The sequence below is a fragment of the Rhinoraja longicauda genome, chromosome 3, assembly GCF_053455715.1.
Source record: "Rhinoraja longicauda isolate Sanriku21f chromosome 3, sRhiLon1.1, whole genome shotgun sequence".
Lineage (NCBI taxonomy): Eukaryota > Metazoa > Chordata > Chondrichthyes > Rajiformes > Arhynchobatidae > Rhinoraja > Rhinoraja longicauda.
The window spans coordinates 73,669,629-73,684,254 of record NC_135955.1 but is presented as its reverse complement, the minus strand read 5'-3'; the positions used below and the strand labels follow the sequence as shown (position 1 = coordinate 73,684,254).

General features: G+C 46.3%; 1 protein-coding gene across 1 annotated transcript in view; it reads right to left on the bottom strand.

The window, feature by feature from the left end:
* The window catches only part of LOC144592092 (solute carrier organic anion transporter family member 3A1-like), a 265,635-nt gene that overhangs the window by 236,796 nt on the left and 14,213 nt on the right, over window positions 1–14,626 (bottom strand). The window contains exon 2 of the mRNA XM_078396429.1: window positions 1,138–1,603. Within this exon, the coding sequence (XP_078252555.1) occupies window positions 1,138–1,603 (466 nt within the window). The remainder of the gene's footprint in view (window positions 1–1,137; window positions 1,604–14,626) is intronic.

The window sequence follows — 14,626 nt, the reverse complement described above, 5'->3', positions numbered from 1 at the left end:
CATTCAAAACAAAATCCATTGCATCTGCCTCAGGTAACCAGAGATGGTCAATTAATGTGACTTTCCCAGCAGTAGCTACACCCCAAGAATATCATTTTTTAGAAAGGGGTCTTGGTGGGTTAAAGGCTGCAACCGTAAAAGCAAAAAGCCTCTAATTTGATCTTCTAAATTAAGAGTAAATTTATTCCATGACATTTGCCGTGATTTAACAATCTGAAAATGTTAATTGGCATCTGTCATTTGCAAGAATATTGAAATAATAGGTGAGCAAATTGAGTACATTTCCATCAGTAAACTGCCACAGTTTTCCGTTTCACAGTAACAGATTGAATTTCAACAGGTGCTAAAGGTCCACATGAACACCATGAAAGGTCTGATAACGTGTTAATCGATAGGATGCTGAGAAAATGGGAAAAGCACTGACCTAATTGATAAAAGTACAGCTCCAATACTTGTGCTTATAATGTGCCTCTACTCAACCTCCCCCTCTGAAACTCTGTAAAATGCACTTCCATTTCTTCTTCAGTTGAGGTAACTTTCAATACGGACTTTGTAGATGACTTGCAAAAATCATTTAAAAAAAGACAGCTTTGGTACCGCAAAGTAAAATTAATTTTAACTGCAAAGCAATATATCAAAAAGAAGACATCGTGTCAAACTGCCATTTCCGTGGATTGTGCAATTTAAACACGGCTGTGCAATTATGGTAGAGTGAAGTTCGTTAAGTGTCAACTATTCATCTTCATTAACTTATTCAGTGAATAATACTCCATAAATATTTACAGAAATCTTCTTTTCAATTGTAAGGACATTGAGGAGTCTACATTTCTATGGGGTCATGAAAGCATTTTCTCGTTAAAGTCATTAAATGTGGGTTCTGAAAGTGAAATAAGCCGTAAATAGTTTCACTCAGGTATAAATTATTTACACTGCCATGCCATCTTGTTTCAAACTACAATCTCTGAATAGAACAGATGACTGCCAAATGATCAAATATAAAAGTTGCCATTATCTTAATTCACCCAATAAATGCTGGACATTTGGACAATAAATGCTGGACAATAACAACACAGAAGGAGCTGTTAACAATGCAATCTCTTTCAAAAGTTCGTCTAAGAATGATAAGTAGGTACTCACCGATATAAAGTGAAGAATCCCTCTTGCGTACATGGTCATCAATGTAGGAGACCCCAAGTGGTTGAATAGGAGTTGCTCCAGCCCCAATGATAACCTGGGCCACAATAACCAGGACATACATCATGTTTGTTGTTTCCGTTTCTGCGCATGTCTTTAGATTCTTCTCCACCTCAATTTGCGTTTCCTCCAAAGAAAGGTTTGTTATACAGGTGTCCTTCAATGCTGATATATCCACCTGCTTGTATTTATACTGATGACTCAGAAACTCAGGCAATGCACAAAACAACGACCCAATGGCCATTATAATTCCACCGCAACCTATCAGTCGCGGCCTATGACCCTTGCCACCGAAATAGCTCACCAACAAAATTATCATGAGGTTTCCAATTTCAAAGCTGCTTGCAATCACTCCCAGTTCAGTGCTATGCAGGTCAAACCGTCTCTCCAGTGTCGTTAGAATACTGACCTGTGAAACACATGAGAAAGAGCATGGTCAGTATCCAGAAAAATGTGGAGAATTAAGTTTAAAGAACAAAAACTTTGTCCCCCCGCCCAATTTGAGGAAGGATGTGCTGGTACTGGGGATGGATGAGTAGAGGTTTGCAAGAATGATCCCAGGGATGATTGGGTAAATGTATGAGGGGTGTTTCACGGCTCTGGGCCTGTACTTGCCAGAGTTTAGAAGAATAATGGGAGGTCTCATTGAAACCTACCGAATAATACAAGGCTGAATAATAAAATAAAATAATAAAAGTGGACGTGGAGAGGATGTTTCTAATAGTGGGGTGTCCACGATCAGAGGGCACAGCCTCAGAATAAAAGGACTTACCTTTAGAATGGATATAAGGCAGAATTTCTTCTGCTACAGGGTGGTGAATCTATGGAATTCATTGGCAGAGACGGTAGTGGAGACCAAGTCATAGGGTATTTTTAAGGCAGAGATTGAGATGTTCTTTGTAAAGACATCAAAAGTTATGGGGATTAGGCAAAAGGACAGAGTTGAGAGGGAAAATTAGATCAGCAACGAATAGCGGAGGAGACTTGATGGGCCGAATGGCCTAATTCTGCTCCTCTGCCTTATGAACTAGGCTAATGCTTATTTATTCTTAAGGCTTGAGTCTATTTCACAGCATATTTACAAATCTTTTTGTGAAAAGTGGGTTATTTTCTGTTCGCAAATGATTCTGTCATGCCAGCATCCATAATTGGACGTGGTATGACAAAAGGGTACTGTGTATGGTAGCCATTTAATCATCTATCTATCTATATATATATATTATATTACTAAAACTCTCATCTTGTTTGTTCCGTATGTTTGTGCCGTAGTTGTTTCTTTGTGCGATTGTTTCTTTGTGCGGTTTTCATCCACAATAAAACGGTACACGATTGCGCGACAATTTTAGGACCACCTTACTCACCTTTGTCCTGGGGACATCTTCGTCCAAGTTTCATTCAAATTGGCCTTATATTTTTAAAGTTAGAGAGATTTTAAAGTTTAAAAATTACCTTATAAACTGATGCTTGCTTGCCATGTACAGTACAGTGTATAACGTCACAATGGGACCCACCCGAGGAGGAGGGGGGGGAGGAGGGGGGGTTGAGGGGGGGGTGGAGTGGGTGAGTGGGGGGTAGGGGAGGAGGGGGAGATAAGGAGGTTTCAGGGGGATCGAGTGGGTGAGTGGGGGTGGAGGAGGGGGGGATAAGGGGCCTGGAGGGGGGATGGAGTGGGAGAGTAGGGGAGGGAAGTGGGAGGGGAGGAGGGAGTGGAAGGGAGGGGGGAGTGGAGGGGAGGGGGAGGGGAGGAGGTGGGGAGGAGAGGGTGCTGGACCAATGCAGGAGAGGTTTGGGCCCAACGGGTCCACTTGGTCTCGTGTTACAATAAAAAGGAGAGCTGCTGGAGGAACAACGAGTCAAGCAGCATCTTTGGAGGGAAATGCACAGTCCAAGTTTCTGAACAAGACTACCTCTGGACTGAAAGAGTAGTGATAAAACAGACAGTATAAAGAGCTGGAGTAGAGGGATGGGCAAAAGCTGGCAAGCAATAAATGGTTACAGGTGAGGAGAAGCTGATAGACAGATTAGACATGGGGGTGGGAAGAATAGAGATGGTAACAGAGACTGGGAGGTGATGAGAGGAGAATTAAGGGATGCAAATTCTGGAATCTGATGGGAAAGGAAAGTGAAAAGTGGAACTGAATAAAAAGGATTGTGGCAGATGGAAACTAACAGAAGACGGGATGAGCATTGAGCGAGGGGATGGGTGAAATGGAATCTGTTGAGAGGAGTATGTGGGTGATGGGTGGGGAGGGGGTGTGGATGATGGGAGGGGCAGGGGGCGGGAGTGTGGGTAATGGTCAGGGCAGGGTGGGTGATGGGTGGGGAAGGGATGTTTGGGTGATAGGTGGGGTGGGGCAAGGGGTGTGGGTGATGACTGGGGCGGGGGGTGTGTGGGTGTGGGGTGGGGTGGGGCAGGGGGTGTGGGTGATGGGCAGGGTGGTGTGGGTGATGGGCGGGATGGGGTGGGTGATGGGCAGGGTGGTGTGGGTGATGGGGTGGGTGATGGGTGTGGAGGGTGGTGATGGGTGGGGAGGGGGTGATGGGTGGGGAGGGGGTGATGGGTGGGGAGGGGGATGTGGATGATGGGTGGGGTGGATGGGGCAGGGCTGTGGGTGATGAGTGTACCGGGGGAGGGGTGTGGGTGATGGGTGGGATGGGTGGGGCTGGGCAGTATGGTTGATGGGTGGTGTGGGTGATGGGCAGGGGGTGTCGGTTTTGGGCGGGGCAGGGTGGGTGATGGGTGGAGTGGGGGGTGTGATGGTGGGGCGGGGGGTATGGGTGATGGGTGGGGCGGGGTGGTGTTGGTGATGGGCAGAGGGTGTGGATGATGGGCAGGGCAGGGTGGGTGATGGGTGTGGAGGGGGGGTGTTGGTGATCGGTGGGGTGGGGCAGAGGGGGTGTGGGTTATGGGCGGGGCAGGGTGGGTGATAGGTGTGGAGGGGGTGTGGGTGATAGGTGGGGTGGGGCAGAGGGTATGTGGGTGATGGGCGTGCAAGGGGGTGGGGGAAAGGGGTTCTGGTGAGAGGAGTGCGTGGGTAATGGGCAGATGGGGTAAATGAGGGAAGGGCAAGGAAACAAGTGTGATCGGGAGCTCGGGGCCTATAGTGGGAAGGGGGTGTGTGAGAGGACCAAGCTGGATAGGAAGAAAGAGAAAGGGAGAGAGAGGTGTGCAGGTTACCTGAAACTGGAGAATTAAATGTTCATGTTATTGGGTTGAACCAGCAGAATATACGACGATGCTCTCTGGGTGTGGAGTGGACCAGGGACAGGCAGGTCAATGTAGGAATGGAAAGTGGAATTAAACAGATATCCACTATATTTAGATGGCTCTCCTGGTTGTAAGCAAATTTAATCCCTCTTCCCATTCTCACATTTCCTCCTGTCTATACATACACACTTCTCCTGCTGAATACCATGCCACGCCAGCCTGTCCACCTGCCACTGCTCACCCCTCCCCTCCCTCTGATGCCACCTTCCTTTTGCCTTCCCAAATTTAAATCTGTAGCCTGTTGTTCTTAATTTATCACCTCCCCAGCCTCTTCCACTATCTCTACCCTCCCCTCCCCTCCCCACCTGACTCTATATCTTTGACTATTTTCACCCTTGTATATAATTGGTGCAAACCATTGGTTCAACAAAGATATCTCGCAACATCAGAAGAACTGCCCTGACAGAGAGGAACCCAATTAACAATTTATATCTTTCTACTGCCAATTGAGAAAGAACCAACAAACAATAGCCAATGGTGTGAACGTCATAAGATCATAAGTGATAGGAGCAGAATCAGGCCATCAAGTCTACTCCGCCATTCAATCATGGCTGATCTATCTCTCCCTCCTAACCCCATTCTCCTGCCTTCTCCCAATATCGTCTGACACCTGTACTAATCAAGAATCTATCTATTTCTGCCTTAAATATATTCACTAACTTGGCCGTCTGTGGCAAAGAATTCCACAGATTCACTACCCTCTGACTAAAGAAATTCCTCCTCATCTCCTTCCTAAAAGAACGTCCTTTAAATCTGAGGCTATGACTCTCCCACTAGTGGAAACATCGTCTCTATCCAAGCCTTTTGCTATTCTGTACGTTTCAATGAGGTGTCCCCCCCCCCCCATCCTCCCAAACTCCAGCGAGTACAGGCCTAGTGCCGTCAAATGCTCATCATATGTTAACCTACTCATTCCTGGCATTATTCTTGTAAACCTCCTCTGGACCCACTCCAGAGCCTGCACATCCTTCCTCGGATAGGGTGTCCAAAATCGCACACACTATTCCAACTGTGGCCTGACCAGCGCCTTATGGAGCCTCAGCATTGCATACCTTGTTACTTAGAATGATGAGGTGACAAGTAGACTACTACCAGAGACACAATCATATAGAAAGACAAACCACTACCTTCACATTTTTGTAGCCAAAATAAATCAAAACGTGAGGGCACCCAGTCTCAAATCTATGATATGGAGCTGCTGACAATATGTAGTATGAGTTAATAGAATAAATACAATGAGATCAGGGAAATGATTGAAAGACAGGCTTTACTTCTAAACTATGGTCAAACAGAGGGTAAGAACCCTGCTGCAGAATACCATTCATAGAATAAAGAGAAGAAACCTCTTTAAAACCAGCTGATGACAAGAGCGATCCAAAAGCAAGCTTGTGCAAAATGACTGCAATGTGAAGAGGACAGATTCTCTGAAGCATTGTGGACAAAAGATGCTGGTACGCACATCAATTGAAAATTAAGCTACATTCATCAACGATGTTTTTACATCAATATACTCCCTTCTTCTGTTTTGATTTTAAGACCAATCAACTTCTAATTTCATAAACTAATAACTAAAACGTGCAAAACCAAATTAAAATCTAGTTTTCAACATTTTAGAGTTGCCGACATGCCGGCCAATCATATCAGCACAAAAACAGCATTGCCCTCCAGTGACTTGTGTCAACTAGAAACATAGAAAATAGGTGCAGGAGGAGGCCATTCGGCCCTTCGAGCCAGCATTGCCATTCATTGTGATCATGGCTGATCGTCCACAATCAATAACCCGTGCCTGCCTTCTCCCCATATCTCTTGATTCCACTAGCCCCTAGAGCTCTATCCAACTCTCTCTTAAATCCATCCAGTGATTTGGCCTCCACTGCCCTCTGTGGCAGAGAATTCCACAAATTCATAACTCTCTGGGTGAAAAAGTTCCTTCTCACCTCAGTTTTAAATGGCCTCCCCTTTATTCTAAGACTGTGGCCCCTGGTTCTGGACTCGCCCACTGCGTGGGTTTTCTCCGAGATCTTCGGTTTCCTCCCACACTCCAAAGACGTACAGGTATGTAGGTTAATTGGCTGGGTAAATGTAAAAATTGTCCCTAGTGGGTGTAGGATAGTGTTAATGTACGGGGATCACTGGGCGGCACGGACTTGGAGGGCCGAAAAAGGCCTGTTTCCGGCTGTATATATATGATATGATATGATATGATGATTGGGAACATGTTTCCTGCATCTAGCTTGTCCAGTCCTTCTATAATTTTAAATGTTTCTATAAGATCCCCTCTCATCCTTCTAAACTCCAGTGAATACAAGCCTAGTCTTTTCAATCTTTCCTCATATGGCAGTCCCGCCATCCCAGGGATCAATCTTGTGAACCCACGTTGCACTGCCTCAATTACAAGGATGTCCTTCCTCAAATTAGGACACCAAAACTGTACACAATACTCCATACGTGGTCTTACCACATATACCCTATACAACTGCAGAAGAACCTCTTTACTCCTATACTGAGATCCTCTGAAATACTCTGCCCCTGCACTCACTCGACAGCTGTCTGGTACCAATTGGAAACATATGACCATTCTCTACTCTTGGTCATAATCAAGAGTCATTTCACCAAACCGATCAGGCTATGAACCAACTTATTTAAAAAAATTATCACTGCTCTGTAATATAGAGTTAACTCTACTTATCCTCAGTTGAATTAGGGTTGGGATGATCAGATGCACCCAAAAGGTGTTCAAAAAATGTCTGTATTTCAGAAAAAGGGACTTTGTATGAGATAAGTAGCATTTATTTAGTATTCTGGTTGTGCTGTTGTTTACAATTACTAAGAGTTACAACGTCAGTGGTTGAACAAGAAGAATGCCAGTATTTGACAGGAAAGGAGAGAATAAATTTGTTCTGTTGGTAATTTCACAGTGGTAACACATAAAGGCGCAGTGAGGCTGGAGCTTATACCAGCCTCTATGAAATGGATTCTGTATCCTGGACTAAAGACACCAAAGCCATATTGATATTTGAAACAGATGAAAGTGCATTAAAATTACTGTTTTCTCAATTATACGAATTCTACAAAACAAGATGTAGAAGATCCAGGGGCTGATCAAATATATCTGAGGTCATTGTGGGAAACCAGAGGGAAAATTGCGAGAGCCCTGGTTCAAATTTACAAGTTGTGCAAGTAGTGCAAGTTCATGGTTCTTTGAAGGTGGAGTCGCAGGGAGATAGGGTAGTCAAAAAGGCATTTGGCACATTGGCCTTCATCAGTCAGAGTATTTATTGAGTATAGAAGTTGGGAGGTCATGTTGCAGTTGTATATGACATTGGTGAGGCCACATTTAGAGTATTGTGTTCAGTTCGGGGCACCATGTTATAGGAAAGATGTTCTAAAGCTGGAAAGGGTACAGAGAAGATTTGCAAGGATGTTGCCAGGGCTAGAGGGTGTAAGCTATAGGGAGAGGTTGCGAAGGCTGGGACTCTATTCCTTGGAATGCAGGAGGATGAGGGGCAATCTTATTGAGGTGTATAAAATCATGAGAGGAATAGATCGGGTAGATTGAGTCTCTTACCCAGAGCAGGAAATTAGACTTCAGAGCAGCCCTTGTAATCTGCATAACCATGAAAGGTTCCTAGAATATGCGGGAAATATATAAAACTATTATTTTGTCACATGCACTGCTGTTGACTCAAAGGCTGAAGAGACATCCATGTAACTCTGGAGAGCAGTCTAAAAATGTTTTAGTCACGTCTTTTTTCAATTTTCTTTGAAAGACCACGCTCCAGTTTTCATTGGTGGGTTAGTGGTGAGTGGGTGACCAGCTTCAAATTCCTGGGCATTAACATCTCGGATGACCTGTCCTGGGCCCAGAACATCGATGTGATCACAAAGAAGTGCCTCTAATTTCTTGAAGTATTTGGCAAGTCATTGAATGCTCTAAAACCTTTCTACAGATGTATGGTAGAAAGTATCTTGACCAGCTGCATCATGGCCTTGTCCTGCGATTTCAATGCACAGGAACGCAAGAGGCTCCAGAGAGTGGTAGACTCAGTGGGGTCTATCACTGGCACAGCCGACCCACCATAAAAAGCATCTACATGAGGCAATGCTTCAAGAGGGTAGTATCTATCAAGGATCGGTGAAAGATAGTATGCCTTCTTCTGGCTTCTGTTGGGAAGTAGGTACAGAAGCCTTGGAAGTCTCATACCACCAAGTTCATGAAAAGCTACTTTCCAGCAGCTGTCAGGATCTTGAACCAACCCTCATCCTAACTTGGCTACGGAACACTAGGGACCACGTCTGGCACTACCATGGACTTGTTTTACTTTCTATATGTGTTTGAATCATGAATTGATGAATCAAATTCATCAATTCGATTCAATTGATTGATTCAATTTAATTCATGAAATTGAAATTCAAGATTCAATTTCAATCATCATTGAAACTACGATATATGCCCCACCGAACTTATCTCTACCTACCTCGAATCCATCCTATCCCCCCTGGTTAAATCCCTCCCCACCTACGTCCAAGACACCTCACATGCTCTCCATCTCCTGGATAACTTCCGGTTCCCAGGCCCCCACTCCCTCATTTTCACCATGGATGTCCAGTCACTCTACACTTCCATCCCCCACAAGGATGGTCTCGAAGCCCTCCGTTTCTTCCTCGACCGTAGAACCAGCCAATCCCCATCGACCAACACTCTCCTCCGCCTAGCAGAGCTGGTTCTTACCCTCAACAACTTCTCCTTTGACTCCTCCCACTTCCTCCAAACCAGAGGCGTAGCTATGGGCACTCGCATGGGCCCTAGCTACGCCTGCCTCTTTGTCGGGTACGTCGAACAATCCCTGTTCCAGACGTACACTGGCCCCATCCCCGAACTCAACCTCCGCTACATCGACGACTGCATTGGTGCTACCTCTTGCACCCATGCACAATTCACTGACTTCATACACTTCACCTCCAATTTCCATCCTGCCCTTAAATATACCTGGACTATCTCTGACATCTCCCTCCCGTTTCTGGACCTCACCATCTCCATCACAGGAGACAACTAGTGACGGACATTTACTACAAACCCACCGACTCGCACAGCTATCTGGACTACACTTCTTCCCACCCGGTCCCCTGCAAAAAGTCTATCCCCTACTCCCAATTCCTCCGTCTACGCCGCATCTGCGCCTGGGATGAGGTGTTTCACACTAGGGCTTCCGAGATGTCCTCGTTCTTCAGAAAACGGGGCTTCCCCTCCTCCATTATAGATGAGGCCCTCACTAGGGTCTCTTCTACATCCCGCAGCTCCGCTCTTGCTCCCCCTCCCCCTCCCCCCACTCGCAACAAGGACAGGATCCCCCTCGTTCTCACCTTCCACCCCACCAGCCAGCGGATCCAACATATCATCCACCAACATTTCAGTCACCTACAACGGGAGCCCACCACTGGCCATATCTTCCCATCCCCTCCCCTCTCTGCGTTCCACAGAGACTGTTCCCTCCATAACTCCCTGGTCCACTCGTCCCTTCCTACCCAAACCACCCCAACCCCGGGCACTTTCCCCTGCAACCGCACGAGATGCAACACCTGTCCCTTTACCTACCCCCTCAACTCCATCAAAGGACCCAAACAGTCTTTCCAGGTGAGACAGAGGTTCACCTGCACCTCCTCCAACCTCATCTATTGCATCCGCTGTTCTAGATGTCAACTTATTTATATCGGCGAAACCAAGCGCAGGCTCGGCGATCGCTTCGCTGAACACCTGCGCTCGGTCCGCATTAACAAAACTGATCTCCCGATGGCCCAGCACTTTAACTCCCCCTCCCATTCCCAGTCTGACCTCTCTGTCATGGGCCTCCTCCAGTGCCATAGTGAGGCCCACCGGAAATTGGAGGAGCAGCATCTCATATTTCGCCTGGGCAGTTTGCAGCCCGGTGGTATGAACATCGACTTCTCCAACTTCAGATAACTCCTCTGTCCCTCCCTTCCCCTCCTCCTTCCCAGATATCCCTCTATCTTCCTGTCTCCACCTATATCCTTCCTTTGTCCGCCCCCCTGACATCAGTCTGAAGAAGGGTCTCGACCCGAAACGTCACCCATTCCTTCTCTCCCGAGATGCTGCCTGACCTGCTGAGTTACTCCAGCATTTTGTGAATAAATGAACTATCTATCATAGTTTCAAAACGACAGACAGACAGACAGTATTGGATCAAATGCTCCATGTGGGTCAAAGAGACATTTTGCTGATGCCATTTTTCTTTATGGGCCTATTAATAACAGAGCTTTATTTGTCATTCGGTACCAAGGTACCGAACGAAACTACATAGCAGTCATAGAAAAAAAGAACACAAGACACATAACCCCAACACAAACGTCCATCACAGTGACTCCAAACACCCCCTCACTGTGATGGAGGCAACAAAACTTCCACTCTCTTCCCCACGCCCACGGACAGACAGCTCGTCCCCGACCGACCCGCACAGTCCCCGCAAGGGGATGGAAGTCCCCGCGGCCGAGTCGCTCCGGGCGCTGAAACGTCTCGCGGCCGAGCCGGGCGATGGAAGGCCCCGCGACCGAGCCTTGCGCAGCTAAGTCCCGTGGCCGAGCCGCACCGGGCGATGTTAAGTCCCGCGGCCGAACCGCACCAGCGATGAAAAGTCCCTCGGCCGAGCCGCACCAGCGATGTAAAGCCCCGCGGCCGAGCCGCACCAGCGATGTAAAGCCCCGCGGCCGAGCCGCACCGGGCGATGTTAAGTCCCGCGGCCGAGCCGCACCAGCGATGAAAGGTCCCGTGGCCGAGCTGCACCGGGCGATGTAAAGTCTCGCGGCCAAGCCGCACAGGGCGATGTTAGGCCCCGAAGCCGAACTGCACCGGGCACTGTTAAGTCCAGCGGCCGAGCCGCACCGGGCGATGTAAAGTCCAGCGGCCGAGCCGCACCGGGCGATGTTAGACCCCGCGGCCGAGCCGCACCCCGCGCCGTGAGGAAGAGAAAAGTTTCCCCCACCCCCCCCCCCACCCACACCACCCACACCACCCACACATACACAACCAAAAAAATACAAAAACCATCCCAACACCGACACTCAACAAATAAAAAAGGATAAAAGACGAACAGACTGCTAACGAGCCACAGCCGTTAGGCGCCGCCACTTCCCCTAGTTTGTTGTATGGTGCTGTCTCAAAGTTGAGAAGACACAGCTGGCCACCAGTTCTTCATCAGTGGTTATTATGCAACGTCTGGACCCATGTGCTCCAGGATTCTGCACCTACTCACTGCCTTAGAGATTAAATACATCTGACCTCTCTCTCTGTCCCTGTACTCACCATTGAGTTTAGGGGCATTCCCTCCATAGCTGAGCCAAGAAACTGGTTATACTTCGTAATTGTCTTTCACTATCAATTTCACTCCAATCATCTAACATGGCACCATTCTTCATTTGAACGCTCAGATCGGGTAATTATTTTTGTGTAGTTTTCTTTATTTCTTTACAAATTTGGGTTTTTTTTCAACAAATAAACATCAGTTCCACAGGTTTTTACATAAATGTTCTGTTTTAGCTCTACTATTTTATTTTTAATTCCTCTTTTTGTAAAATTTTCCTATATGCACACCTCATCAGCATCATTTGGAAAAGGTGTGGATGACTTCTGACAACGAAAAAGGAGCAACAAGCCTTGTGGCTACAAAAGATCAGTGCAGCCACGAGATACTGCGACAGAATGATCCCAGGAATTAGTTGGTTAACTCATGATGAGTGTTTGTCGGCACTGGGCCTGTACACACTGAGGTTTAGAAGAATGAGGGGGGACCTCTGAAACGTACAGAATAATGAAAGACTTGGATAGAGTGGATGTGAAGAGGATGCTTCCACTCGTGGGAGCGTCTAGGACTAGAGGTCACAGCCTCAGAATTAAAGGACATTCATTTAGGAAGAGGATGAGGAGGAATTTCTTTAGTCAGAGGGTGGTGAATCTGTGGAATCATTTGTCACAGAAGGCTGTTGAGGCCAAATCAGTGGATATATTCAAGGCAGAGATGGATAGATTCTTGATTGGTACAGGTGTCAGAGGTTATGGGGAGAAGTTTTCAGATGACACAAAGCTGGGTGGCAGTGTGAACTGCGAAGAGGAGGTTAGGAGGTTGCAGGGTGAACTGGACAGGTTGTGTGAGTGGGCAGATGCATGGCAGATGCAATATAACGTAGATAAATGTGAGGTTATCCACTTTGGTGGCAAAAACGAGGAGGCAGATTATTATCTCAATGGTGTCAGATTAGGTAAAGGAGAAGTGCAACGAGATCTTGGTGTCCTTGTACACCAGTCACTGAAGTAAGTGTGCAGGTGCAGCAGGCAGTGAAGAAAGCTAATGGCATGTTGGCCTTCATAACGAGAGGATTTGAGTATAGGAGCAAGGAGGTCCTTCTGCAGTTGTATAGGGCCCCGGTGAGACCTCATCTGGAGTATTGTGTGCAGTTTTGGTCTCCTAATTTGAGGAAGGACATCCTTGCTATTAAGACAGTGCAGCGTAGGTTCACGAGGATAATCCTTGGGATGGAGGGACTGTCATATGAGGAAAGATTGGAAAGACTGGGCTTGTATTCACTGGAGTTTAGAAGGATGAGAGGGGATCTTATAGAAACATTTAAAATTATAAAAGGACTGGATAAGCTAGATGCAGGAAAAATGTTCCCAATGTTGGGGGAGTCCAGAAACAGGGGCCACAGTCTAAGAATAAAGGGGAGGCCATTTAAAACTGAGGTGAGAAGAAACTTTTTCACCCAGATAGTTGTGAAATTGTGGATTTCTCTGCCACAGAAGCCAGTGGAGGCCAATTCACTGGATGAATTTAAAAGAGAGTTAGATAGAGCTCTAGGGGCTAGTGGAATCAAGGGATATGGGAAGAAGGCAGGCACAGGTTACTGATTGTGGATGATCAGCCATGATCACAATGAATGGCGGTGCTGGCTCGAAGGGCCGAATGGCCTCCTCCTGCACCTATTTTCTTTATTTCTATTAATGGGGTTACGTTCACAGTTCGAGTTCGCGTTCACAGGAGGGAGATAGATCGCCCATGATTGAATGGCGGAGTAGACTTGATGGCCTAAATCTGCTCCTATCACATGATCTTATGATCTTATGACAGACAAGCATGAAGTACAAGCATGGGTGACCCAGCCCAATGTGTCCCTGTGAATCTCTGCCTTAAAGCACCATCCTCAGCATTTACAACTGCACTTTCGGGTGATGAATGCCGCGCCAATGAATAAATTGAAATATATAATTACAAAACACAGATGAAAGAATACGCCACAACAGATCTCATCAAGTGCGTTCATTGATCTAGACTACTGAAGTTATTACAGTAAAAAAAAGGAGGAAAAGGTTCAGACAGGTCTACACCTGAAGGGCTGTGAATTTATATTAAGCAAACAGTGTAATTATGGTCAAAGGATTTCATAACTTGTCTTAAGTTTCTCCCGGCACTTTTAATGAAAATGTTAGCAAACCTAAACAGATATTGCCCTGTTTAATATCATGATCTGCTTCCTTAAGTCTCCTCATCTTTGGTTATTTTTTTCTCCAAAATGTTTAACTTTTTAGTGAGTTCTAAATCATCAGAACTAATGAGTAACACAGAGAGGAAAACTGAATAAGGAGAATGTTATTTTTTAAATTAATGGAAGATAAATCCAGCAGGATCTGTCGTGTGTGTTCTCCACCCAATAGCATCTATCAAACCCACTCTGAGCATTACTAGGTTAATTCCCGGAATGGCGGGACTGTCATATGTTGAAAGACTGGAGCGACTAGGCCTGTATACACTGGAATTTAGAAGGATGAGAGGAGATTTTATCGAAACGTATAAGATTATTAAGGGGTTGAACACGTTAGAGGCAGGAAACATGTTCCCAATGTTGGGGGAGTCCAGAACAAGGAGCCACAGTTTAAGAATAAGGGGTAGGCCATTTAGAACTGAGATGAGGAAAAACTTTTTCAGTCAGAGTTGTGAAACTGTGGAATTCTCTGCCTCAGAAGGCAGTGGAGGCCAATTATCTGAATGCATTCAAGAGAGAGCTGGATAGAGCTCTTAAGGATAGCGGAGTCAGGGGATATGGGGAGAAGGCAAGAACGGGGTACTGATTGAGAATGATCAGCCATGATCACATTGA